At 41.1% G+C, this 25,553-nt stretch overlaps 2 protein-coding genes across 18 annotated transcripts in view; both read right to left on the bottom strand.

Moving 5' to 3' along the window:
- LOC109428702 (glucose transporter type 1) overlaps positions 1 to 25,553 on the bottom strand; it is a 916,963-nt gene that overhangs the window by 464,675 nt on the left and 426,735 nt on the right. The window contains exon 1 of one of the 17 annotated variants that reach the window (XM_062852204.1): positions 107 to 131. The exons of the other annotated variants lie outside the window; for them this stretch is intronic. The gene's annotated coding sequence lies outside the window, so the exon portion shown is untranslated. Of the gene's footprint in view, positions 1 to 106; positions 132 to 25,553 lie in introns of those variants that run through there. 17 annotated transcript variants of the gene reach the window in all.
- On the bottom strand, positions 113 to 17,578 carry LOC134286662 (uncharacterized). The gene is made up of 2 exons (XM_062848314.1): positions 13,861 to 17,578; positions 113 to 138 (listed from the first exon to the last, which is right to left on the bottom strand). Exons 1-2 carry the CDS (start codon positions 17,576 to 17,578, stop codon positions 113 to 115), a joined length of 3,744 nt encoding a protein of 1,247 aa, XP_062704298.1.

Below are 25,553 nucleotides of genomic sequence, written 5' to 3'. Positions count from 1 at the left end.
TTGAAAAGCGTAGGTAATGCAAACATATCACATACTTTGAAGAAACCCGAGCATAACAATCATGTTTGATATATAATACATCATTACATTTCAATTATGTAGTTACCATAGACTAATTATTTGCCGATGAGTTGTAACCTGAAAGAAAAAGATAAAGACAAATGTTAATAAATTTGATTCAAGCATTAACCATTTAGATAGCAAATGGCTTAGAAACAAGGCTAGTTTTGTATAAACGGTAATGTGTTTTTTTTATGGGCGATAAAATGTACGTCATTTGAACAATGATAAAATCTATCAAATTATTTGGTAAAAGAGAGATGTTCCTTCCTTTTATTGATTCATATAAGATTATTAAAAAATACTCATCGATTTTCCTGTAATCCAACAAAACTGAGCTTTTATTGCATCGCTCATACAAAGTATTTGGGGTATAATAATCTTTTATTAATTTTCTTCAAATTTTTGTTATCGCATCCCCACTGAGGAAGAGCCTGATTCCCAGAGTTCTAAGGGAAGTTGCACAGTTATCAATGTAAAACTTTCCTTGTAGGCTTTGCTTTCGTGCGATGGCAGGAAATGCCCTGACATACAACGTACGTATTGTGAAATCACGAAAGTACCCTAAATTGAATTCAAAGTCAGCATCTTTTAAACATTTGCTGAAATCCGTTGAAGAACTCCTGTCGGCCTATCTAACAAAAAATGTCGGAGAATACTCTCAAAACCATTCTTGAAGTAGTAGTATTTTCTGGAGAAAAAAAAATCCTGGAGCAATTCTTGGAAGAATTCTTGGAAGAAATTTTGGAGGAATCTTTGGAATAATGTCTTACGGGGACTGACTGGATTTACAGAAACTGTATGTATTTTTGGGTTTCAGTCAAAGAAAAGTGTTGATTATTCTAAACCATTGTCATGATTTAGATGATATAGAATAATCAACGCTTTTTCTGTGACTGAAGGCCGAAACAACACCAAGGTTTGGAATAATTCTTGTAAGGATCCGATAAACTTTTTTTGCAAAGAAAGTCTTGGAGAACTTCTCGAAGCAAATCTTGAAACAATTTATGGAGTAATCCTTGAAAAAACCCTAGAGGAGTGCTGGATAGAATTTCTAGAGAAATCCTTGGAAGAAATGCTAGAGGTATTCTTAAATCAATTCACTGAGTATGTTTCTTCAATTTTTTTTTAGGAATCCTTGTAGTAATTTTTTTCAAAACGACTTATCTTACGTTAAGAGATTCCCTTATCTCCCTTTCTTAGATTACTACTACATGACAAAACCATTTTCATTTATTTCTTCAAAGAAAATTATTATAATTTGTTGATTATAATCTATTGGACTACAGAACACAAAACGTAAAGGCGGTTTAGTTTACTAAAAGAAAAGGCAAACAAAGCGAGGCTTTCTTGATCAATCTTTTGGACAATTCCTAGATGCATTTTTAAAGAATAACATTCCCATCCTTGAAATTTCCTAAGAAAACAGGTTCGTTTAGGAAAAAAAAAAATACTATTTCGAAATAAAGCAAACACAAGATGCTTCAACTTCTTGAGGTTTGTGCTAACGTAAGAACCTCGACAAAACATATAAAACGCGACGCGAGGCAGACCACAATATTGTTATTGTTATTAATTTTTAACATTTATAGTTCTTACAACAAATTAAAAGGAATTAAATCTACCTTTAAGATCGACCAGTTTCGGGCTCGACGTTGCCCATCGACAGGACTGGGTCGGACATCGTCCTGTTGATGGGCACCGTAGAGTCCAAAACCGGTCGACTTAAAAGGTAAATTTATTTCCTTTTAATTTATTGTGCGAACTAAAAATGTTATGTTCTGTCTCGCGTCGCGTTTTATGTGCATAACACAAGATGTTCCAGCCAGCAGATTATTCCGAAAAAGACAAACAACACTTAGAGAAAACTGAGTTCAACGATTGGAGCCCAATCAAAAATAAAATTTTGTTGAATTCTTTCTTTCTTTTATTTTCATATTTATTAATATGTTCCTGGTGCAGTCACTTCAAGAATCAATAATTTCTCCAGGAATTTTCAAGAAGTCTTCCAAAATTGTTTTGTGAAGTTCTTACAGGAGTTTTATTTGAAAAACCTCAAAACAGCAATTTTTACAAGTATTCATCTTGGAATTTCCTTAGAAATTCCTCCAGAAATTGATTTGCGAGTTTTTATTTATTTATCACTCCAAGAATTTCTTTAGGAATTTCCCTAAGTCTGAGTTCACAGAGTAAGGTTTTTTTTCATACTAAAGTTTTTTTTTTCAAGTGTCATCCTCTTTTTTCGGGATAATCAGCTAGCTCCAGGAACATCTTTTGTTCGCTTAGTTAAAAAAAAATCCTAAGCGCGTCTGTTTTCTTACAGAATTTCAAGAATCATTAAAAATCATCAATTAAATTTCTGACATTATCAGGTACCGTAAAACGGGGTATCTTTGATAATGCGGGTAACTTTGATAGTGCGACAGGCATTGTATAGTTCATCTTATAACTATGATTCCTTCAACCAGTTAAGAAAAAGGCATACGTAGATCAATATTATACATATGAAAGTTCATCTTAGATATATTTTCATTAAAACCTAGTTTATATACAACGTTTTGGACAAAAATTAAAAATTGTTGATATTTTTGTTATTTGTCAACCCCTTCAAACAATCTTTTATACGACTTCGTTTCAACTATTTTTTCAATGAATGGACTCTTATTCTCGATAGATTCATCATAGTAGCTTTCAAATCTGACCTTGAATCTCTTAACGAAGTGTGTTTTTACGAAATGGAAGCATTTTTGTAAATTGGGACTAAAATCACCATACATCGATAAACGACTATAAGTATGCAATGCCCTTGTAATTTTATGTAGATAAATCTGTGTTGTTCAATATTTGTTAATAAAACATTCAAAAACTACTTAAAAAAGGAAAGCTCACCATGAATAGCATGTAATCATATGTTGTTGTGCCGTTTAACATATACTTTTACAAAGATAATGATTTTGATAGCTAAATTCACTTTGTTTTTCACTCAGTACTTCGCAATTTCATTTTTTTTACGTTAAATTTAGTAAAAATCAATGCTTTGATATAAAAAAATCAACATGATATATTCCACAAGGCTTCTCCTATCACGTTCATACTCCTAAGACTTCAATCTGTGCTGATTTTTCAAGATTTGATGTGTTTTTCAGGGCACTATCAAAGTTACCCCAAAATGAAAATCTGATTCTCGCCAATATGGAAAAATAAAAGTCAACTAAAATATTTAAGATTATCGAATCTTTCAATTGCAATTGATAACTGATACCCCAGTACTTGTTTTAAAAGTATAAAACTAGGGGGAATACTCTTACATGGAAAAATAGTAAGAAAATTCGCTGAAAAACTATCAAAGTTACCCCGTTTTACGGTACCATTCAAAAGAGATAGCTTCTTGCAGAAAATATCATATTTTTCTTGGCATTTTCCCCAGCCTTATCTTCAAAGAATAAATTTCAATACAGATGCATATTTCTAACATCTTTAGACTTTTACTGGAAGGATATAGCCTCAAAAGTCGTTAGTGATTTCCCCTAGAATTATCAACTTTCTCCTGAATTCACCAATCTTCTCTAGATAATTTTTTTTTTTGTTACCAACTTCTAACTGAAATCCCAGTTATGTTTTCTTTTTCTATAGGAATCCCATTAGGCATTCCTGATGAAATTCGAAGAGGATTTTTTTTATAAATTTCTTTCTTTAGAAATTCCAATCTGGGATTGCTGAAAAACATTCTCCAGGGTTTCTTCTCCTTCTGCCATTGCATGAATTTGCTTATTGGGAGGCCCAGAGTGTCGAAACCGGAACGGGGATCGAACCAGCCGTCTCCAGAACGGCGATCCATAGCCTTAATCTCTAGGCTGATTGGAGACCCCAGGTTTCAATTTTTATGTCATTTAAATCCAGATGAACTTACGGATTTCAGGTATCAGCAACTTCACAAAAATAAGCCGCTGCCTATTGTTCCAGAAATTCCTCTTGGGATTTTCCCAAGAGCGTCTGCGGGAATTCCTCCAGAAAGAATCCATCAAGAAATTCCTCATGTGACTCCAAGGATTCCTCCAGGAATTCATCAGAGAATTTCTGGATCACTCCTCGGTTTTTTTTGCGGGGTTTACTGCAGGTATTCTTGATTGGACTCCTTTAGCAATTCCGAAAGGTTTCCCGTATTCCTCCATTCAGAGATTGTTCCAATGATTTTTAAAGGAAATCATTTAGAACTCTTCCAGGAATTCCTCTAAGTATTCCTACTAGAAATATTATTACTAAAATTGCTTCAAACAGTTATGGTGGAAATCCTTCAGAGTATTTTTTTGTGTTTCCCATGCAAGGGCATTTCTAAGGAAAGGAAAATAATTGGTGCAGGTGAAAATGTTTTAGAAATCTCAGTAAGAATTTCTAGAAAAACTCTAGTAGAAACTATTTAAAGAATTTAGCAATAATTTTTGAATGTATTCAAAAAGCAATTTCTAGAGAAATCGTTAAAGAAATCTCTCTAGAAACTATAGAAGCAATTACCTAAGGATCTTCAAAAAGACATCCTGGACTTCCATTATGGAGGAATCCAAGCAGATATTCTCAAATTTCTTAAGAAATTTCAGCAAGACTTCCAGGCGGATTTCCGCCAAGAATCCCTGGAGAAACTCCTGAAGCAACTCCAACAAAAATTCTCAAAGAAATCTTAAGAGGATTTCCAGTTAGAATACTGGGAGCATCTCCTAGACTGATTTCTGAAGAAATTGAAAGAGTCCTGGAGGTATTCCAGGACGAATTGCCCGAAGAATCGAATCAAGAATACCAGGAAGTGCTTTGAGAGGTAATCCCATAAGATTTTTTTGGAGAAATCCCAAGAGGAGTTCCTGGAGGAATCACATAAAGAATTCATAGAGGAATCACAGCGGAAATTCTTGGGGAAGCCCCAAGAGGAATTTTTGAAAAAAAAATCCCCAATTCAGTAATTGGACTCCATCGGCAATTACTGAATAAATTCTAGGATTCCTTGAGCATCCCAACAAAAATTATTAGAAAAATTCAATGTAAAATTTCTCGAAGAATCCTCGTAGAAATTATAACAAGATTTTTTTTAAGAAATCTCTGGAGTAATCATAGCAAGATTATTAATGGAATCTACACTGTAATTGCAGCAATTATTTCTGGAAGAATCCTAGGATATGTACACCATATTGCTAAAATCAATATTTGAGGCCGCAAAAATGGATTACGAATTTGAATCCCAGACAGGTACATATGGTAGTTCCGAAAAAACCCAAACTGTATACAAATATATGTATAAGAGCAATACGAATAGAGTAAATGTAGTTGCAACTCATAAGACAAACCCAGCTGTGCATAGAAAACCGGCCCTTTTCATAAAAATCCGACCTTGTGATCCACCGGAATGACTCTGGCCACAGAGAGTATTCCAAAATTCTCAGTCCACTTTTACAAAAATAAAAAAAAAAGTCATGTTTACGAGTATACAGTAAAAAAATACAAATGCGTTAAGCATTCGTTGAACGGCGACATTTTTTGTTCGCTTGCTCTGACTGACACGAGTTTCCCGAGCAAAGGCGGATAACAAAGTGTTCTCCTTTGAATATAAACTGTGCTTACGGTGTTATCATTTTGATATTTTTGTTATCTTTTTGAATTGATGATAACCAACCAGATGATAACAAATTTAGTTATTTAGAATTTTTGGTCTATCGCGATAACATACAAAAACTAAATGATAACCAAATGTGTTATCTGTTTACAAACGCATATTTCAAAGCTTACCCAAAACTGAGAGTCTGATGACCCTCGGAGCTAAAAATAGATTCCGCTTTCCACCTTTAATGCGACTGCAGTACGAAAGCGTGCCTTTCTATTACTCTCATTCTCACTGAGTTCCATTGTTTAGGGGCTGTTCATAAACCACGTACACCAAATTTTGACCATCTCAGAACCCCCCCCCCCCCCCTCGTAGACTTTTTTCCATACAAAAAATTTAAAATTTGTATGGAGCGTAGACTTTGGCGAGCCCCCCCCCTCCCCCCAAAAAGTCTACGTGGTTTATGATCGTCCCCTTAGGGGCTATTAGCTGCGACCGACAATCACTCGATCAGGGTTCGAGACCCGCCTGAGCGCAATAGTTGAAAAAATTGATTGTAAATTATGAGAACCTTTTTTCAATTGCTGATGATATCGGTAAAGTAGATTTTTAATATTTTGGTCGATAAAATAGCTCTGAATGATAACTAAATTATAACAAAACAAGTTATCAACCAGCTGTATTTTTTTATGTTGATAACTAAATGTAATGTTGAACAAAATATCTATTGTATAACACAATTAGTTATCAACACGAACTCGATGATAACTTAACTTCTTATCATTTTGGTATTCGAGAAGTAAATTTTAGTTATCAATTTTGTTATGATGGCTCTTAATTCAACCTAAATGATAACAAACTCAATTATCAAACGAATGATAACCAGGTAACAGAACTTGTTATCAGTTTGTTTTTCGCCTTTGCTCGGGGTATGTGTGTTGTGTTGATGAACACTAAAGTAGATCAATATTTCTAGATGACATCAAGTTCTCAACAATCCGTCGCAGAATTTTCGCGCCTTCACACACAAAGTATAACACAATAAAATATATTATTTCCAGTTAAAATTTTACAATCTTTAAACAGAGTCGTTTCTACCAACATCCAAACGAACAGAAAAAAAATCTGCTTCCTTCGCAAGGGCCTTCATACAAAAAAAAACGCACTCTTCGCCATCATAATCACAACTGTAAACTGCATTTACCCGACAACAGTAACCCCGTAATGTCTCGTCATAATCGTTAAGCAACAAAACAGCAGGAATAAGAACGACGAGTAGCAAGCCAGTCTGAATACTTTATTTATCGTCTCGTCCGTCTTCTATATTTTCCGGAAAATTTAACGATCTACCATTCGAATTGGTCACACACCCCAAGTCGAGACATTCGCTTGTAAGTTGGCAATTGTTGGCCGTTGGGTTTGAGTGGTCGCTCGGATGTGCAATTTGCCAGAGATATCGTAGGCATTGTCTGGAGTTTTAGGGGTGTTAGAAATTACCTACGTTTTAGCTTATGTCATAGGTATGAGTTGATTAATGAAAACTTGTTTTCATTATTTAAAAATAGGATTCATCCATTACGGAGAATTCTTCAGCGATTACCAGCGATTCAATTTTCAAGCACCGTTGTTGCGCGGTGTCGCCGGTGTCACATTCTAATTTTTTTTCTGACATTGTCGCACTGCACCATTATTGTTTTGCTTTATTCCTTGTTGTTGTTTTATTCACAGACAAACATCGAGATTACGTCATTATCAGTACAAAGTGTGACAAAGGATTGTCGGCGTCATTATATTTCACACATTTTGTACATTCTATGGAGCATTCGTTCAATAGACTGACCAATCCCGGACGGGCAACGAAAACTGGATTTCAAGTATGCAAAGTGGTACTTACTGTAAAGCTGAGTTGTCTTTAGGTCCATGCTTTATGCACCACGTTTTTTTTTTTATCTGGAGGACATTTTATTTTTGGAAGCCTTATCATGCCCTCCGGGAGCAAGTTTAGGGATGAATGCAGTGGCAGCTTTTATCGTTATTGTCGCTGGCTGTCTCGGAAGGATGTGAAACGACGTTGGCAGTTTTATTTATTCAAAACATTGCTTATCGGGATGAATTCGGGGGATGCCAGCTGCTTGGTGTGATGCCATTTCGTGGAATGTAAAGGCACAGCACATACATTTATGGCGCATAAAACTCATGTGGTGCTGCGGTGGGAAATTCCTCGCTGCGCCTCTAATGGAAGCCGTTGGGTTCCGCTTTTATATGCTCTTCCGACCAACCTGCCACTGCCATTAGCAATTTGTTTGGTGCTTTTTGTACCAGCTGGAAAGGCAAGAACAGCATCGCTTAGCCTCGTATGTGAGAGTTTGAGTGGGCGGAACTAGGAGTCAACACTCCCACCATTACCCACCTCACTCGTATGCGCATAATTTGCAATTAAAAGTAAATTTTGTTTGACCTCATTGCTCTGCATCTGGGGTTTTTGCATTCGGATTCGACGGATCATGGCAGCAGTGCTTTGCCACTCCACACTACCGGGAACCATCATAATAATCCCCCAAACGAGCTTTAAATTAGAACCCGGAGCGAGAGGGCTTCAAAGTCTACGAACCTACAGCTGCGGTTGGCTTTGCCCTTCCAGTCTAGTGGATTATTATGGACATTATCGCTAATCTAGAAATGGATTTCTAATTAACGCATTCGGAATGAGCTCGTATTCAAAATAAATCAATTAGCTGGAAAACCTCCGACAGAAATTATTGCCCACCAGATACCGGGGCCCTTCCTCGTTCTGGTAGCACTCATCTCATTCATTCAGCAGGACGTGGAGGGGATGGTTCGAGTGGTCCGTGTTATGGAAAGTAGATATTCGTTTGATCACTTGGGACTGCACATTTACAGGGGGATTAGATGCTGATGGTGTAGTTTGTGGAATTATGCTCAATAGAGTAATCAAAAGCCGATGACGGAACAAAACCTAGTAGTACCTACTGTGCTTGAGGGCCTCTCTGGCTCAGTTCAGTTGGAAAACGCGCTGTTACCGAGCAAAAGTGATAACCAAAACCTCCGTTTGGGAAGGTTTACATGCAGATTCGGCTGATGCAAGTTTTTTTCATTCACTGTATAGATAGAGAAAAAGTCACCCCGGAGTTTTTTGGGGGGAGAGGCTGTTCGATTCCGTATGAAGTTGATCATCAATATTACCTTCTTTTCTCGATCAGCCTAGATTGATGTACAGTGTTGACGGTAGCGGTTGTTTCAATAGGACGTGATTAGTGAAGTACTAGATTGAAAGTAGTGAGCTGGATTTTTGTATGGTGAGATGATCAATTTTCCATTTCTGCAATGAAATGGTGCAAACAGCGTGGGTATTAAGATTTCTTGCTGAAATCGATGCTGCTTGAGCAAAAGTTTGGATAACTGCGCTGTTGAAGTTGCAAGAAGCATTTTGTTACCGTTGAGAAACGCTAACTTTGTTTATTAGTTCTTAAGAATAAATTTGTTAGTATTTGTTGTTATATTGTATGTTATCAGGTATCAGAAGGCCGGCTCCAGAGGCACGTTTTCCTCCATTTGGGACATTTGTTTCATCGCCATACATATAAGCCTATTTCATCATCTACCTGAGGGAGAATGGGGCAAGGGATGGAATGAGTTTAGGAAAGGGAAAGGAGATGAAATAGGAAGGGGTGCCCTAAAAGAGGGTATGAACGCATAAGCGCAGCGATAGGTCATAGCCCATACCACAACGGGTTTAATCAGTGCCCTGAAAGGGAGCATCCATTAAGTACGCCACGCTAAAATTGAGAATTTTCGACCCCCTGAAACTGAAGCATCTCAAATTAATGTTTGATCTACTTCAGATGTTGTAATAATCGTAGCAATACTGCCAAATATCAGCGAAAAGATGCTGAATACAAAAGCTTGCTTGAAGGCATTCATAAGGAATGGTTGTAACATACTGTTAACGTTATTCTAAGATATAGCATGCTCGAGGCACGACACTTCATTTATAATGAAAGAAGCAAAACTGGGTTCACAAGGTAACCTATACAGAAGTTACCAGTGTGTGGATTTTTATCGCGAACCACTGAATGGTCCATGCTCAGCAAGTGATACATTCGCGAATGTAACATTTCATGAACCAACATGCTCGGGAACGCTCCCCGAAATGCTGTTCATTCTCTTGCCCGGTTCGATACGAGAGCGCAATCAAGAGAGAAAATGCTCGATGACGCTAATGAAAGCGATGCATTCGGTAAGATTATTTTATTGCCATAATTCTTTTTTTATTGTGACTACACAACCTGCAACGTCATGAATACAGTTAAATTAAATAGTATTTCACGTTTTTAAAGCGAAAACGCATTAAATACTGATGAAAATAACGATTATTCACAGTTGCCCCAAGCCAACGATGAGCGATCATCGGTAAGTGTTACACTTAGCGATGCCCGCTCATCGCCGCAGCTTGTTTATATCGGAGTATCCTCTTTGTGTTCCTTCGTGAACCATGCGACTCGACGAGAGAACATACACCGCTTGGTAATTGAAACAGAACCAACAGAAGGGAAGAAAAACTGCCGAGTGGTTCACTGATCACTTTTTCGTCCAAACACTGGAAGTTACCCTACGAAAATGAACTTTTTGATGTAGAGCCACTTGGGTTACGCACGCTTTTTACGCTGAAAATTGACCTGAGGTTTCCTAGCCGTAGCCACTACCCAAACTAGACAGGATTACACTCTTCACAATCACAGCACAAAAAGGAAACATCAACGACAAACCAAATCGGTGTCAATTGAAAAACGCCAATGGCAAAAACGCATTAAGCGATCCCATATAGGTAGTAATGTAAACAACAACATTTACAACATTTGAATAATCCCGCCTGTTGGAGTATTAGGAGAGATCAAGTGACAGAGTCCAGGAGTTGTGTGACTGAACAACTTTTAAGCTGAAATATATTTCATATTCACTTTCAATGTTATACAATTTAGATTTCTTACATTTCTGTATACTACTCTCACGCAAACTGGCTCCAACAGACCGACAAACTATCGGCTTTGTTCTAGATGAATTATATTTTATCTATAATAGCACTACAAATCGGCAAACTACTCTCGTTCCATACCAATTGGACACTGTTCCATTTGACAGAGCTAGAAATCTTTGGAAGGATGTAGCAATTGTTTGCCAATACCTATTGTCTACAAATATCTGCATGTGTATTTATTGCGAGGGAATGACCAGTTACTTCTCTTAATCATATCTAGCGCACAGTGTGCGCGGCAACACCGCCCTTATTTTGCCTCAAATTGGAGACTTAAGAAGGACAACTGATTATCTCGGAGAAACGCAAGGTCCACTGCCATTGACGTAACTAGGATTTTTTCCTGGAGGGGCCCAGGGGGGGCCTGACTTGAGATGAATTGTAAGCGGGATGGGCGCCTGATATGTGAATATGCAAATTGGTATTGTAGTTTTGAGTAATCAAAATGACTGTTTTAGATTTGTTCATAGTTTCGTAAACTATATGAGTACGAACAATTCCTCCAAGATTTTTTTCCATAGCTTGCTTCAGTGATTCCATCATGGCTTCTTCCAGAAATTCAATCAAGAATTCATCTAGGGACTCCATAAGACATTTTTTCGGGGATTTGTCCTGGGACATCTTTAGAGGTTCCTCCAGCAATTGTTCCAGTGCTTTTTTCGAGGTTTCCTTTAGGAATTTCTCCAGAGATCCTTTAAGGCATTTCTGCAGGTATTCAGAGATTTCTACAGGGATTTCTCCATATATGCTTCCAGAATTCTACTAGAGATTGCTCCAATAATTACATCTGGAATGATTCGAAGTATTTTTGCAGGAATGTATTCCATAAAATCTTTTAGAAAATTTTACTCAGAGATTATTAAAAAATACTCCAAGAATTGTTTGAAAAAAATTGTACAAAAAACCTTTAGGGATCCTAGTATTCCTTCAACAATTACTGCAGGCATTGATTTCTTCATTTTTTTTTATCCAGGAATATTCCTACTAAAGTTCTTCCAGGTATTCGCTAAGAAAGCTCTCCTGAGATTCCATAGAGTTCCTCATGAAATTGCTTCCGGGATTGCTCATCGGGTTTCTTCAGAAATTACTTCGAGTTCCTCCAGGGATTCACCGGAAATTTCTTCTGTTATTCTTTCAAAAACGAATTCCGGGATTATTTCAAAAATGCCTGCAAGAACTCTTATTGGGATTCCTTCAGAAACTCCCCCAGGAATTAATCCAGGAATTCAGGATTTCCTCAAGAATTTTAGCGGTTTTTTCAGTATTTCCTCTAAGAATTCATCAGAAACTCCTCCTGGAATTCTCTCAGAAATCGAACTTTGTATTTCATCATAAATCTTGAGATTCCTCTAGAAACTCCTCAAGGGATGTCTTCGGAATTTTTCAACAACTATTCCAGGTATTCCTCCTGCCAATCCTCTAGGATTTTATTCAGGCATTTCTCCAGGGACTTCTGCAAGAGTCGGACTGTTGCCCATCGGTCAGACATCGTCCTGTCGATGGGCAACAACGAGCCCGAAACCGGTCGACTCAAAAAGGTAATTATATCTCCTTTTTAACGTTTTGTAAGAATAATAAGTGTTGTGTCTGTCTCGCGTCGCGTGTTATAAGTGTCTTCTGCAAGAGTTTTACCAAGAATTTCTGCGAGAATTACCCCAGGTATTTCCTCAGGAATTTTTCTGGGAATTTATTCTAGAATGGATCCAGGAATTCTTCCAGGGTTTCCTCGAAGAAATAATCTAGGAATTTGTTCTCTAGGGTTTCTTCTACACATTCCTCCAAGAATTATTTCATGGATCCCTCTAGAAATTCCACCGATGATTCCTGCAGTAATTCCTCCTGAAAATCCTTCTGGAATTCCTCCAGAAATTCCTCCTGGCACTCCACCAGAAATTCCTTTTAGAATTCCTCTAAAAATTTCTCCAGGAATTCCTTCAGAAATTTCTCCATGGATTTCTACCAAAATTCCTCTAGAGATTCTTCAAGTAATTTATTTAGGGATTCCTCAAGGTATTCGTTTAGGGATTCCTCCTGGAGTTCTTCCATTAATAGTTCTACGGAATTTCCCCTTTAAGGATGCCTCCAGGAATTCCTCAAGAGGTTTCTTACCCAAGTAACACACTTGTCACCGAAGAGTCACGGCGGCGCAGGTTTTTGTTGCGCAGAAGTCACTGTGACTTTCTTCTAACAAATAAACACTTACTTGCTAGAAGTAAGTCACAGTGACACAGTGGAGAAAGCTGACCAACGTAGAATATCCAGGTAACACACCCCCGACCAGAATCCCAACCGTCCCCATAACTAATGCACCACCATCTCGCTCCCAAATCGCCCGCAGGACCCCTTGTATTTTACCTGGGTGAAGTCCGTAGAGTGCGAGTAGTCGACCGAGACCCTTGCGTGGTCCTACCGCCTCTCAGTCAACCGCAGTTCTCGAATCCTACACCCGAGACTGCAGAAGTAGGTCGCCTATCCTGCTGGATAGAACCGCCCATCACCGTGCCGTTACCCGACGGTGAGTGAGTGCCGCCATTTTGCCCGGAGCTTCGCGGCATCGTCAAGGCAGCGACCGCGAACGCTCGGCAGTTAGGCCACGAACGGAAGCAAACGAGGAAGAGGAAGTGTTTGGGGCTCCGCAGTGCCTCAAACGGGAAATTCTTCCTCGCAAGAAAGAACACACGGGAAGTACTTTCACACTAAAGCACTTTATTCCTCTTAACTTGGCGTTGTCTAAGCCACGTCAACGCTTATAAGTATACTTCACTTCACTTAACACTTGACCGTTAGCCGGGTCAGAATAAACTGTTTTCGCAGTACGTCGGTCCATGTTCGCTTTTATAGCGCTCAAAAATGTTGCACGACAAGAATTCGAAAACTCCAGAACAATCCGGAAATCTGGTGTCACTGCAACACACGCGGTCGGCTCTCTCCGCGCGCGATGACGGCGATGATGATGATGACGCTGAGTTCCCGACGGTGGCGGTGGCGGCAACGCGCGCGTTCACTCACGAGCGCGTGTTTACATCGATGAGTGGCGATGATGGTGGTGCCGGCGGCGGGTGAGCAACTTGCTGCTGATGATGGTGCTCCCGCGTTTGACGTTTTTCATTTTCTCTTGCGTGATAGGGGAAAGTGGGGCACATTTGCCACCGGAGCGTACTTGTCGGTAGCGAACATGCACCCCCGGGCTGGAAGTCATCTGAAGCACTGCAATGTGGATTGCAGTTGTCTTCGATCGGTAGAATGGAGAGTTTGGAAATCGCTCGTCGGTATGTTGTTCCGTCAATCTTCACGTCGACAGCTCGCATCACTCCTTTGTGATGGCTGGGATGCAGCACATAGATCCGTTGGCATGGTTCGTTGGATTCCATACGTTGAACTTCATCCGCTAGCGTCTCATGCTGGATAACCTTCACGATGAGTTCCAGAGACTCTCGTAGCTCTGAAATCGTCGGACGATGACTGGCAACGCGCTGTGAGGCGTTCTTTATTCGGCAGTTTCGAATGAATCGCTGCAGTTTTAGAAATGAGCTGTATTTCGAAAACACCGGCAACTCATCTTTGTTGGTTTCGGATGCAGTGACGATCGGTGTTGCTCTAATCTCCGGGATGTCGTACTCTACACTCTGCAGAAACTTGGGTCCCGTCCACCACAGATCGTTGGTACGCAATGCTTCTGGAAGCCGTCCTCGCGAGACGACGTCAGCCGGGTGTTCCTTCATTGAAATGTACCTCCATTGTACACTCGACGATCCCATGAGCAGCTGTATTTTCTCAATACGGTTCCACACGAAGGCCTGCAGGGATACCAACGGTTTCTTCAGCTTGGCGATGTTGATAACCGGGGAAAGAAGGCCAATCAGGTCGAAGAGCTTCCTGATTTCGGGTAGCACAGATCGCTTGGTCGGAGGTTTCAAATAGTCGGTAAGATTATTCGCGTCGAATGCAAACTCATCCCTCAGTCGACTCCAAGGCAAACCCAGAGTTTTCATGACTCCGTCACAACCGTCACTGAGATTTACCAATTCCTCACGATCTGATTCAGGGATGCGTTCAAGCAGCTTCGGAGAGTTGGAGCTCCACTCATGAACAGGGAACCCAGCGGATTTCAGCATTCCAATAAGCTGGGTCTGGTATTCGATGGCTTCGGCTACGCTATCAGCTCCAGATAAGATGTCGACGTAGCAATCTTCTCGGATGATGTTCGCAGCGATGGGGAAGGAGTCGGCCTCGTCGATACTCAGCTGCAACAAACACCTTGTCGCGAGGAATGGAGCGCACGCTGTTCCATACGTCACCGTTGTTAACTCCAGTACCCGAAGAGGTTGCGCAGGATCATCTCGCCAGAAAATCCTTTGGAAGCTCGAATGGGCTGGAACTACCTTGATCTGCCGACACATCTTCGAAATATCAGCTGTGAAAACAAAGAATTGCTTGAAGAAGCGAACGAGGATAACGAAGATGTCGTTCTGCACTGTTGCTCCCACCAGAAGAGCTTGATTGAGAGCAACGTCAGATGGCGAAGCCTTGGCTGATGCATCAAAAACCACACGAAGCTTTGTACTGGAGCTCGATGGACGAAGTACCGCATGATGGGGCATGTAGTAACGGGGTCGACTCGGTGCATCGCAATCCTCGAAGATCTCTCGGCAGTGTCCCTGGGCTTCGTAGTCGTCGATGAACTTGCTGTACTGGAGTTTGAGAGCAGGATCCTTCTTCATCCGCCTTTCGAGGGAAAAGAAGCGACGCAGGGCTAACTTTTGGTTGTCCTTTAGCTGGGGAGGATATTCTCGGAAAGGCAGCGATACAACATATCTGCCGTCCACGTCTCGATAGTGGGTATCCTGAAACTTCTTTTCGCATTCCTCCTGGTCCGTAGGTTGATCAGCATCGTTGACTTCTTCGACTTCCCAAAACCTTTTCATGGTCTCGGAGAGTGTGCTGGCTGTGGATACGTAGCACTGCTGATCGTTCTGTTCTTCCTCGACGTCACCAGCGACCACCCATCCAAATTGCGTCTCCTGGAGGTCGGGCAAGTCCTCTCGCAGCTGGATTCTTCCCAATTTGAGCAGTCGGAGGAAATGGGATACGCCAAGCAGCATATCGATTTGGCCAGGCGTATTGAACTCGGGATCAGCCAGAAACACGGATGTCGGAATCGGCCACTTCGAGATATCCAGCTGGGTCGTGGGGATGACTCCTGTCACCTCGGGAATCACCAAGCATTCGACCATCGTTGAGAAGTCAGTGTACCTGGATTCGACTGCCACAGACAACTTCTCATGAGCGCAAGTCCTGGATGCACCTACTCCCGTAATTGGTACAAGCGTTGGAGCCCGGTGTACCGCCAGACGATCTGCCATACTCCGTGAAATGAAGCTCATCTGCGATCCAGAATCCAGAAGCACACGACAGGGTACCTTCCTGTTGCAGAGGTCTCGCAAATTCACCAGAGCTGTCATGAGCATCACCGTCTTCTGTTCCAACGGTTGGTTGTTCGGAACAGCCGTGTTTGACGATGATCGAGAAGGTAACTGCGATGGCGACGCCGGTTGGTTCACTGGAGCTGTGCTTGCCTGCTGTACCGGTTGAGCGAGCTTCTCTGGTGATGGCTTCGGGATCTCATGCAGAAGCGTGTGGTGCCTTCGCTGGCACTCCGCACAAGTCTTCCTGGATGGGCACTTGGCGGATCGATGTCCTGGACTTAGACAGTTGAAGCACAGATTCAACTCCTTTACCTTCTCTGTACGTTGCGTTGTTGTCCACTTGTTGAACATAGGGCACTCGAAGTGGCGATGATCCTCGTCGCACAGTAGACAACGCTGAGGCTTGCTCGTCGGGGTTGCAGCGTGCACTTTCTGGCTTGTAGACTTCGTGTTGGATGGCCTGAAGCTTCCTTCCTTCGTTGTAGATGCTTGGTGTTGACGGTTCTGAAATCGCTCCAACACCTGACACTCGTTCTGCAGGAATTGCATGGTCTTGTCGAAGTCAGGCAGCTTACCGTGCTCCTGGGTCCTCTCCCACAGCTGAAGTGTCTGGTCATCCAGTCGGGCCGTGATGATCTTTGTCAGCAAGAGACCAGACATCGCGTCGACCTTTACGCCTTGATACTCTAGTCCTCCGATGTGCCGGTTGACCGCCTTGACCAGCTCCAGCAGGTCTTTGTGGTTCCTCTTCGCAATCGGCTTCAGCTCCAAGAGACCCGCCAGATGGGTGTCAACGATCACACGAGGATTTTCGAACTGGTCTTGAAGCTGCTTCCAGGTCTGCTGGAAGTTATTCTCCTGGATCATTTTTGCTGTAATCCATCCCGACGCTTCGCCGAGTAGGGCCTTGTCAAGATGGTGCAGCTTCATGGCGTCGGATTCGTTGCTGCGCACGACGATGTCCTCAAACATTGCTCGGAACTTCGGCCAATTCTCCACTTTCCCATCGAAGCTGGGAATCGGAGCTCGCAACGGTTGTTGGTGGATGATGACCTGTGGGTTGCCGGTTGCCATTGCAGGAGCACCACCGGCAGTCAGCTTCGTGGAGAGCCGCTCGAGTCGATCCGTCGCTTCGATATGCAGCATGTCGAAAGCCATCTGCATTTCACCCTGCTCCTCGAATTTGGACGGCGGTGTAGCATCCAGCACTTCTCGGTGAGCTGCTTCGTACTCCTGGTAGTGCAGCTCCAGCCTCTTCGCGAAGACCCTCAGCAGTGAAGGCGTGATCTTCGTCAAATCGTCCTCTGCTTCCTGCAGGGTTTGGTTGATCATTGTGACCTTCCTCTTGATTTGGCCACGGTGATAGATGAGGGTCTTGACGTCATCCATCTCTTCCTTCTTCTTGTCCTTTTTCTTATTCTCCGATTTCGGTGTGTGATTCAGAGGCGACATCTCTCTTCGTCACACGCACTTTGTTTGGGTGGGGGGTTACGACCGACGGTTGGTCGAAGTTCTCCTCTTCGGTGTCCTCGCAGGTTGTCACCGAAAGTGCCGATCTCCTCTGACCGACGGGGATCCTCGGCTGGTCTCCTTGTTGACCAGGGAAACGTCGCACTTGTGCCGATCTCCTCACTGACCGGCGGAAAATCCTCCAGGGGAAAGGGCCCCGTTTCCACTGATCACTCCTCGATCAGCAGAAATCCTCCGATGGATGGTGTCTTTGCCGGCGGCAAAGAAGACACCGTTGGTGCCGATCGTCCACAGACCGGCAGGGATTCCTCGACTGGTCGCCTCGATGACCAGCAGGAGTCGATGGTGAACCGGGGACTGTAGGCCGGTTCCACTCCACGGGCACTGAATCCGGTTCGGACGGACCAAATGTTGAGGGCTCCGCAGTGCCTCAAACGGGAAATTCTTCCTCGCAAGAAAGAACACACGGGAAGTACTTTCACACTAAAGCACTTTATTCCTCTTAACTTGGCGTTGTCTAAGCCACGCCAACGCTTATAAGTATACTTCACTTCACTTAACACTTGACCGTTAGCCGGGTCAGAATAAACTGTTTTCGCAGTACGTCGGTCCATGTTCGCTTTTATAGCGCTCAAAAATGTTGCACGACAAGAATTCGAAAACTCCAGAACAATCCGGAAATCTGGTGTCACTGCAACACACGCGGTCGGCTCTCTCCGCGCGCGATGACGGCGATGATGATGATGACGCTGAGTTCCCGACGGTGGCGGTGGCGGCAACGCGCGCGTTCACTCACGAGCGCGTGTTTACATCGATGAGTGGCGATGATGGTGGTGCCGGCGGCGGGTGAGCAACTTGCTGCTGATGATGGTGCTCCCGCGTTTGACGTTTTTCATTTTCTCTTGCGTGATAGGGGAAAGTGGGGCACATTTGCCACCGGAGCGTACTTGTCGGTAGCGAACAGGAAGGAAGCCGTCGTAGTGTCGACGGACGAGAGGGACGAGCCAGCGACGAGGAAGGAGAATGGTGAAAGTGGTTGCGGAAAAGAAGAAGGGGGCCCGCCGACCGTAAAAGGGAAGAAGAAGAGGATAGGAAGTTAAGGTACGAGATAGGCTGTAAGGAAGTGGGGGAGGAAGTAAAGGTACCTGTGTGTAAAAAGTTTTAATAAAGTGGTAGAAGTGTTTGTAATTCGGTACTCAAGTGTTTTCTTGGTCGCGGTGAGTCAAGCGCGTATGCCGACCCTGAGGCAGTTGTAGAAGTGGGGGTCTCATTGATGCCGGATAGGGGGAGGCCCCAATTGTTACACTTGATTGTGAAACGTGGCTGACCTGCAAGAAGTGAATTGTCTATAAAATCTAGGATAAAGTGCACGCTTTTGGAAGAATATGTATCAATTTAGTGACATTGTGTCTACAATTTGGGCCCAGTGATCATTTTATTGGTATTTCTCCTAAAGATCCCTTTATTTGATGGATTTTGATGAAAATTCACCTCATGAGGATTGCATGAGTGGTCATCTGGATATATTCGAGAGGAGTATTTCAGACGGTATCATATGTTACACTGATGGCTCGAAGGTCAAGCAGGTGCTGGTGTTTATTCTCGTGTGCCAAGGCTGTATCAGTCTTACTCTCTTGGTAGACACTGGACCGTTTTTCAGGCCGAAATCTTTGCTCTTATGTGCAATCGGTACTTCGGCAGCGCGTAATGGGCAAAGTAATATACTTCTGTTCAGATGGCCAGCCTGCTATTAAAGCACTTGCTTTGGTCAACTCAAAATCGAAGATAGTCATCGCTTGTCGAGCTCAAATAGAGGAGCTGATTTCAGCAAACGCTTTTCATCTTGTATGAGTACCTGGTCATCGCTGGTAATGAAATGGCTGATGAGTTAGCTCGCACTGGAGCATCACATGACTTAATTGGCCCTGAGCCAGCTATTCCTATATCGAAGTGTTGGGCAAAGCTTCAGATTCACACCTGGGCTGCCACTCAACACAGACAATACTGGAATAGTTGGGAGCCATGTCGTCAAACCAAATTGTATTGCACTGAGCCATCTCCAAGGGTGGCGAAGTATCTTACAAATCTGTCAAAGTGCGCTATTTGAACCCATGTGCGTTAGTGCACTCTTCCAGGGTGTTTTTCTTCCTATTTCCCTACCTGTCCTTATCCCCATCCTTATCCTTTTTTCGTCCTTTTTTCTCAGGTAGATGATAAAATAGGCTTTTATTATGGCGATGTGACAAATGTCCCAAATGGAGGATAACGTGCCTCATACCTGATATTTGATACCAGTACGGAAAAGTGTACCATTATGATACTGAAACGAGTAAGTAAAAAAATATGATACTATATTGCATAATAGTAGTTTACGCAAAAAGGTGCAGAATGACGATTTTTACAGCACGAGTCGTGCATTTATCCAACGAGGCTTGCCGAGTTGGATAATTACGACGAGTGCTGGAGAAATCGAGTTCTGTTCTGTCCCGAGTTGCGTACAACGTTTTTTGCAATTTCATAAATTACCCTTGAGGATAGTTTTCAACAAAACTGTTTCGTCAAACTGCACACTGATGTTCATAGCCAATGTTTAAGAAAATCTGATCATAATAGATTATACTGTGCACTGCCGGTGGAAGCATAATTGTCACATGTGCATTTTTGGCAATATTGAGATTTTGCAGCCTATGATCATGTATCATGGTGTACTATCATATAGGGAAATAAAAATAGGTAGTTTGTTCCGAAAATTGTTGAAAAAAAGCAACGCCGATTTGTCACATTCTGAAAAGTGGACGCATGAACGTCACGTTTCATTGTAAATCCTCCCTCCTCTTCTTGGCGTAACGTCCTCACTGGGACAAAGCCTGCTTCTCAGCTTAGTGTTCTATGAGCACTTCCACAGTTATTAACTGAGAGCTTCCTCTGCCAATGACCATTTTGCATGTGTATATCGTGTGGCAGGCACGAAGATACTCTATGCCCAAGGAAGTCAAGGAAATTTCCTTTACGAAAAGATCCTGGACCGACCGGGAATCGAACCCGTCACCCTCAGCATGGTCATGCTGAATACCCGTGCGTTTACCGCCTCGGCTATATGGGCCCTTGTATATTGTAAATCCTATGAAATTTTAAATCGCTCTAGTCTAGTCTAGTCTAGTCTAGTCTACACATACACAGCCATTCATTGAAAGAATCCTGGAAAATGATTGAACCGACTAATTCTACCATTTTTCTTGTCATTATTAATTCTTGTAGTACATCAGATGTGCATTACAAGCATTAAAGCGGCCAGGCCCACTGTGCAGCGTTATTGATTTTACAAGAAAGCTATAGAGTGGGGACATCTCGTACCAACCACTCAGCCTTTCGAAAAGCAAAAAACCTTGAAAATCGGTGGGGGTGATGATGCTAAGACGGTTAATGTCACCCCTTGGTCCTTAGTTTCCTGGGATGGAACACAGGTGTTTACTCTGTATCCTGGCCCTAATGCCTAGGCTTAAGCGCCATTACTCGCTCTCTGAAACGAGAAAAAAAAGTGTAATGATCCCTTCCCCAAACGATAAATAATATGATAAATACCGTCAATGGGGGTGACAATGGGTCTGGGGGGTGAGATTGGGTCAAAACGGAGAAACATAAAATTGGAAATAGCTCATCAACTATCGCTAATTTATATAGTAAACTTTATATTATTTCAAAGAGAAGATGTTTTACACGTCATGATGCAGAATAAGATGTTTGGCAATAATTGTTTTTTAGTTAAATTTGTGGCTAAACTTATATAATGAAACTACTAGTTTATCACTCTGAAAAAATTTCTTCTTCGTAATGTTTCACACAAGTACCTAACCATAAATTGTCTTATTTGTGGTTAGCTGTAGGTATTACCTGGTTGATGCAACGAAAAAAGCGGGCTGTCAATGCACTTTTCATTTAAAAATTCAATATTTTTGACCCTATGTCTAAATATTAAGAATGGGGGTGAGATTGGGTCAAGCAAGTTATCGAGTACACATAACCTTAACTAAAAATTCAACTTGTTATCCAGTCCCCATTTGACGTTAGAGTGGTGCCATGTTTACCGTATCTTCATAAAAGCACGTCTTTTTATCGAAAAGATGTCGAAGAAGAGTCAAGCGAGTGTGTTCATACGTTTAGTGCCTAAAATCATTTATAACAATAAACTCATGCGTTTGGACAGCTCCTCTGATCATCAGCTAATCTTTAGTGTACTGCAATATCGTAAGCTCACAAAATAGACTTGATGGCGTTTTTCTTCTCCACTCATTTTTCAAATTTCAAGGAAATATCGTGAAACTACCAGACGGTAGTGGCATTCAGGAAATACCGGGGCCATAAAACCGGTAACATGACAAAATTTCGAAAGACGAACGAAAATCGATTTTTTTTTTCAATAAATCTTTCAATGCATCTCTCCCTCATTGTAATCCCCCCTCCTCTCATGGAGGTTGACACTTTAAATGAGGAGATTATGGTGGCTAAAAATGGCGATGCAACATACAAATTTTATTTTATCAAATTTCAACAATTTTTTAGATTGTATTAGTCCTTTTAGGTGAATTAATCATCTTTAAAAATTACCTAAGTTTTCATTCGTCATGGTTACATTGTATTTTGAGTAGGTTTACCAGATATGATCAATAAAATTAACTTGTATTCTTAAATAGGCGACTTTGAATACTTTGACCCATTCTCACCCCCTCTAAGGGGGGAGATTGGGTCAATTTTCAGTCATTTGTAGTTTACTAGACAATTCATATAATGTGATACTTTCTTGCTAAACTATCATTACCATATAGAAGAGTCTAGGGTATGTGTGCCATCAGTAATCTCATGTTCCCATACTCATCCTATTCGAAAACAAGCGATTACGGCACCGATTGACTCCGTTCTTTTTGTTTTCATGCGTGCTCACTTCTAACAAAAAATACAAAAATAAGAAATAAAGCAAACAGCGCTACAATTCTTTGTTTTTCGTAGGATGAAAATGGGAGCCACATGCTTAATAAGGGAACCAATACCCTACATACCAAATAAAAAGTTATTCCGACTTCAACTGCATTTGTTATTTAACAAACAATCTTTGTGTATCCTTTTTTGACCCATTCTCACCCCCAACGACGGTAGTATGGAAAATGTCAGTATAATTATAACAAGTTTCAGACAACTTCACAATGCACATCAGAACAAACTCATAAAATTAGTAATTTGTAGAAAATATTGCAGAATACCTAATTTTCATTTACCTGAATAGACTTGAAATAGCATTAACTAATTATATGTATATAAAACCACCTCATCTCACCAAATTTAAACTTTGTTACACCGCGGATGGACCACAAAAATCCTGCTGGCTTGCTATTGCTTGAGTTGCTATACCCATTGGCCCATGACCGGTCCACAGGAGTTACCACGAAGTTTGTTTCGGATCTTCAAGCTGCTACTCGCGTATTTACGCGTAAAACTTCAACCATTGTTTATGATTGAAGTCTCCGAGCACCATCCGAATGAAGAAGAAATAAAAAGCCTCCGATTCACTCCTCCGGGCAGTCAGTTATTTGCCGGATTGCACCAGTACAAAAAAACACTTCTCGCACAGATTGGAAATGTAGCACTACTAGGCTGCAAGTCCATTCCAAAATCTGCTTTAAACTGGCACAAACAAACACTCCACAGTCCACACAATCATAATTACATTTTTAAATCAATTGTAATTAATCACAATTTTTGAGTGTCCATCATCCAAATTGGTTAAAAAAAATGACAGCAGCACGACCAAAACACAGCACACAAATTTTCTTGCGTCCTTCCTCGCGCGCGGCACACTTCGATTCGAAATTTTAAAATCGCTCTAAAACAAAAACTACACGCAAAACAAGAAAAGCTACCAAAAATTGAGATATGCCTTTTCTTCCAATTTATGTATTGAAAACGTACAGAAAATGTGATAAATCATAATCCATTCGTTGTATTAAGATGCGCTACACGGTTCCATAGCTTCCATATCACTACCATCACTACACACAAACACCTCCATTCAAACCCGAGAAGTTGAACCGGGTTGCGTCTAAAAATAACTTTCGCTTCGCTGCTGAGCTTCGCGTCCTATTGTCTACATGGAATTTTCCACTTGCAAACAGCAACCTGCTGGATGCGGGCTTTTCACTGCACAATGGGTCTAGAGTCGTATTTACGAAGACAAAAATGTTTCTGCCAAGCTCTGTCATTTCATTAATCTGCTGATTAATTATTCTCTATACAATATCAGAATGTTTTACAAAGTAATAGCAAATTTACAAAATAAAACATTCGATTGATTTGATTGATTTGTCTTTATTAAAGAGACTTTTAGCCCTTGGATAAAACATTCGAATCATTAGAACTTTTCGAAAAGTTTTCAATAAATTGCAACTTTTTTGCCTTTGGTCATATTTTAGTCGAGTCCAACGATACATGAAGACCAATACATTAGTCACAAACTTTCAAAATTTAATTTAATTCGGTTCGCTTAGTCCTAAGGTACAGTTATTTGATAAACGGAAGTCAAAAACTAGATATAGATAGAAGGGCTCTAATTTCGTGTAAAGTTGAATAATCAATCAAGCCCAAATTTGGACCAATTAAATCAAACTCGTTGAGGAACAAGTAATCAAAATTTGAATAGTTTTGGTGGACTTTATAAAAGGATACAACTTGTTTTAGGCAATTTTTAAAACTTAGCATGCCTTTGTATATACCACTAGGCGGTGCTAGAGGTCAAGCAAACTTTAAATTTAATATATCTCAGAATTCTGGTCACTTACAAAGTTGTTTGGTAGGTCAAAGGCTTACAGGTAATGGTCCACTTGTTTCGAAATTTTGCCACAAGGAAGCGCAAGTTACACATTTGCAAAATTATGGAAATGATTGTTTTTTCGTAAAGCAATCAAAAGGCTGTAATTTAGTTTTCTTTAATTATATTTAAGTCAAGTCAAAGGTTTTTCAAAGAGCTATATATTAGTCATAAATGTGCAAAATTTAATTTCATTCGGTTCACTTAATCCAGAGATATAGCAGTTTAACGAAGAACACTCAAATATGAAACATTTTACTAGAGTCGCTCCAACTTCATGTAAAACTATTCAATCGAGCTCAAATTTGTACCACTCATAGCTAATTAGTTGTGCAACTAGCAGATTATATTTGAGAATATTCCCTACGCATTATAGAAAGTTACAGGTTGCTGAATATATTCGAGATAATAAGTAAAAGATACATGCTTCTACTAATTTGCAACTAGCGCCGTCTACTGGCAGAATCCTGAACCAATCAGCTAATCAACTGAAACGCCTTAATATACCAAACAACATTGCCGAAGGAACCAACTGTCTAAGTAATCAGAGCTCTGAGATATATGGAATATAATAATTAATTTATCATCAGCGCTACCTAGTGGTGGAATTTTGAATCAAACGGCCCATCACCAGTAAAACCTTGGCTGGCCTAACAACTTTGCCAAGTATAGCGAATATTTAAGTAATCATGGTGCTAAGATGTACGGTATGGAAATTTCGCCAGTGCTACGTCTTGCTGTCTGTGATATCTGTCATACCAGAGACAAACAGACGTAACACTGATGAAATGTTTATACCAAATATCTCATCATCCTGATTACTTAGAGAGTTGGTGTCTTCGGCAATATTATTTGGCTGGTCAAGAACTAACAAATGATGGGCCGTTAGATTCAAAATTCCACCACTAGGCGGCGCTAGTGAGCAAACAAATATTATATTCCATATATCTCAGGGTATTGGAATATGTAGTACAAACTATAAGTTCTCGGCATGTCTTCCTGAGGGTTGTAGTGTATTTTCAGCTGAAGCCTATGCACTGAAAGAAGCAGTAGCAATGGTAACAACTAATGAGCCGACGATCATCTTAACCGATTCAGCAA

The sequence above is a fragment of the Aedes albopictus genome, chromosome 2, assembly GCF_035046485.1.
Source record: "Aedes albopictus strain Foshan chromosome 2, AalbF5, whole genome shotgun sequence".
In the NCBI taxonomy this organism is placed as follows: domain Eukaryota; kingdom Metazoa; phylum Arthropoda; class Insecta; order Diptera; family Culicidae; genus Aedes; species Aedes albopictus.
This window is presented reverse-complemented; position numbering and strand designations above follow the sequence as displayed.

Bases quoted from the DNA above. Each gene is read 5' to 3' on its own strand.
- LOC134286662 (XM_062848314.1), bottom strand. From the start codon at position 17,578: ATGTCGCCTCTGAATCACACACCGAAATCGGAGAATAAGAAAAAGGAC. The intron at 139-13,860 runs GTACGCTCCGGT...TTTTTCTTTCAG, and splicing joins TGCATGTTCGCTACCGACAA to GTTACAACTCATCGGCAAAT.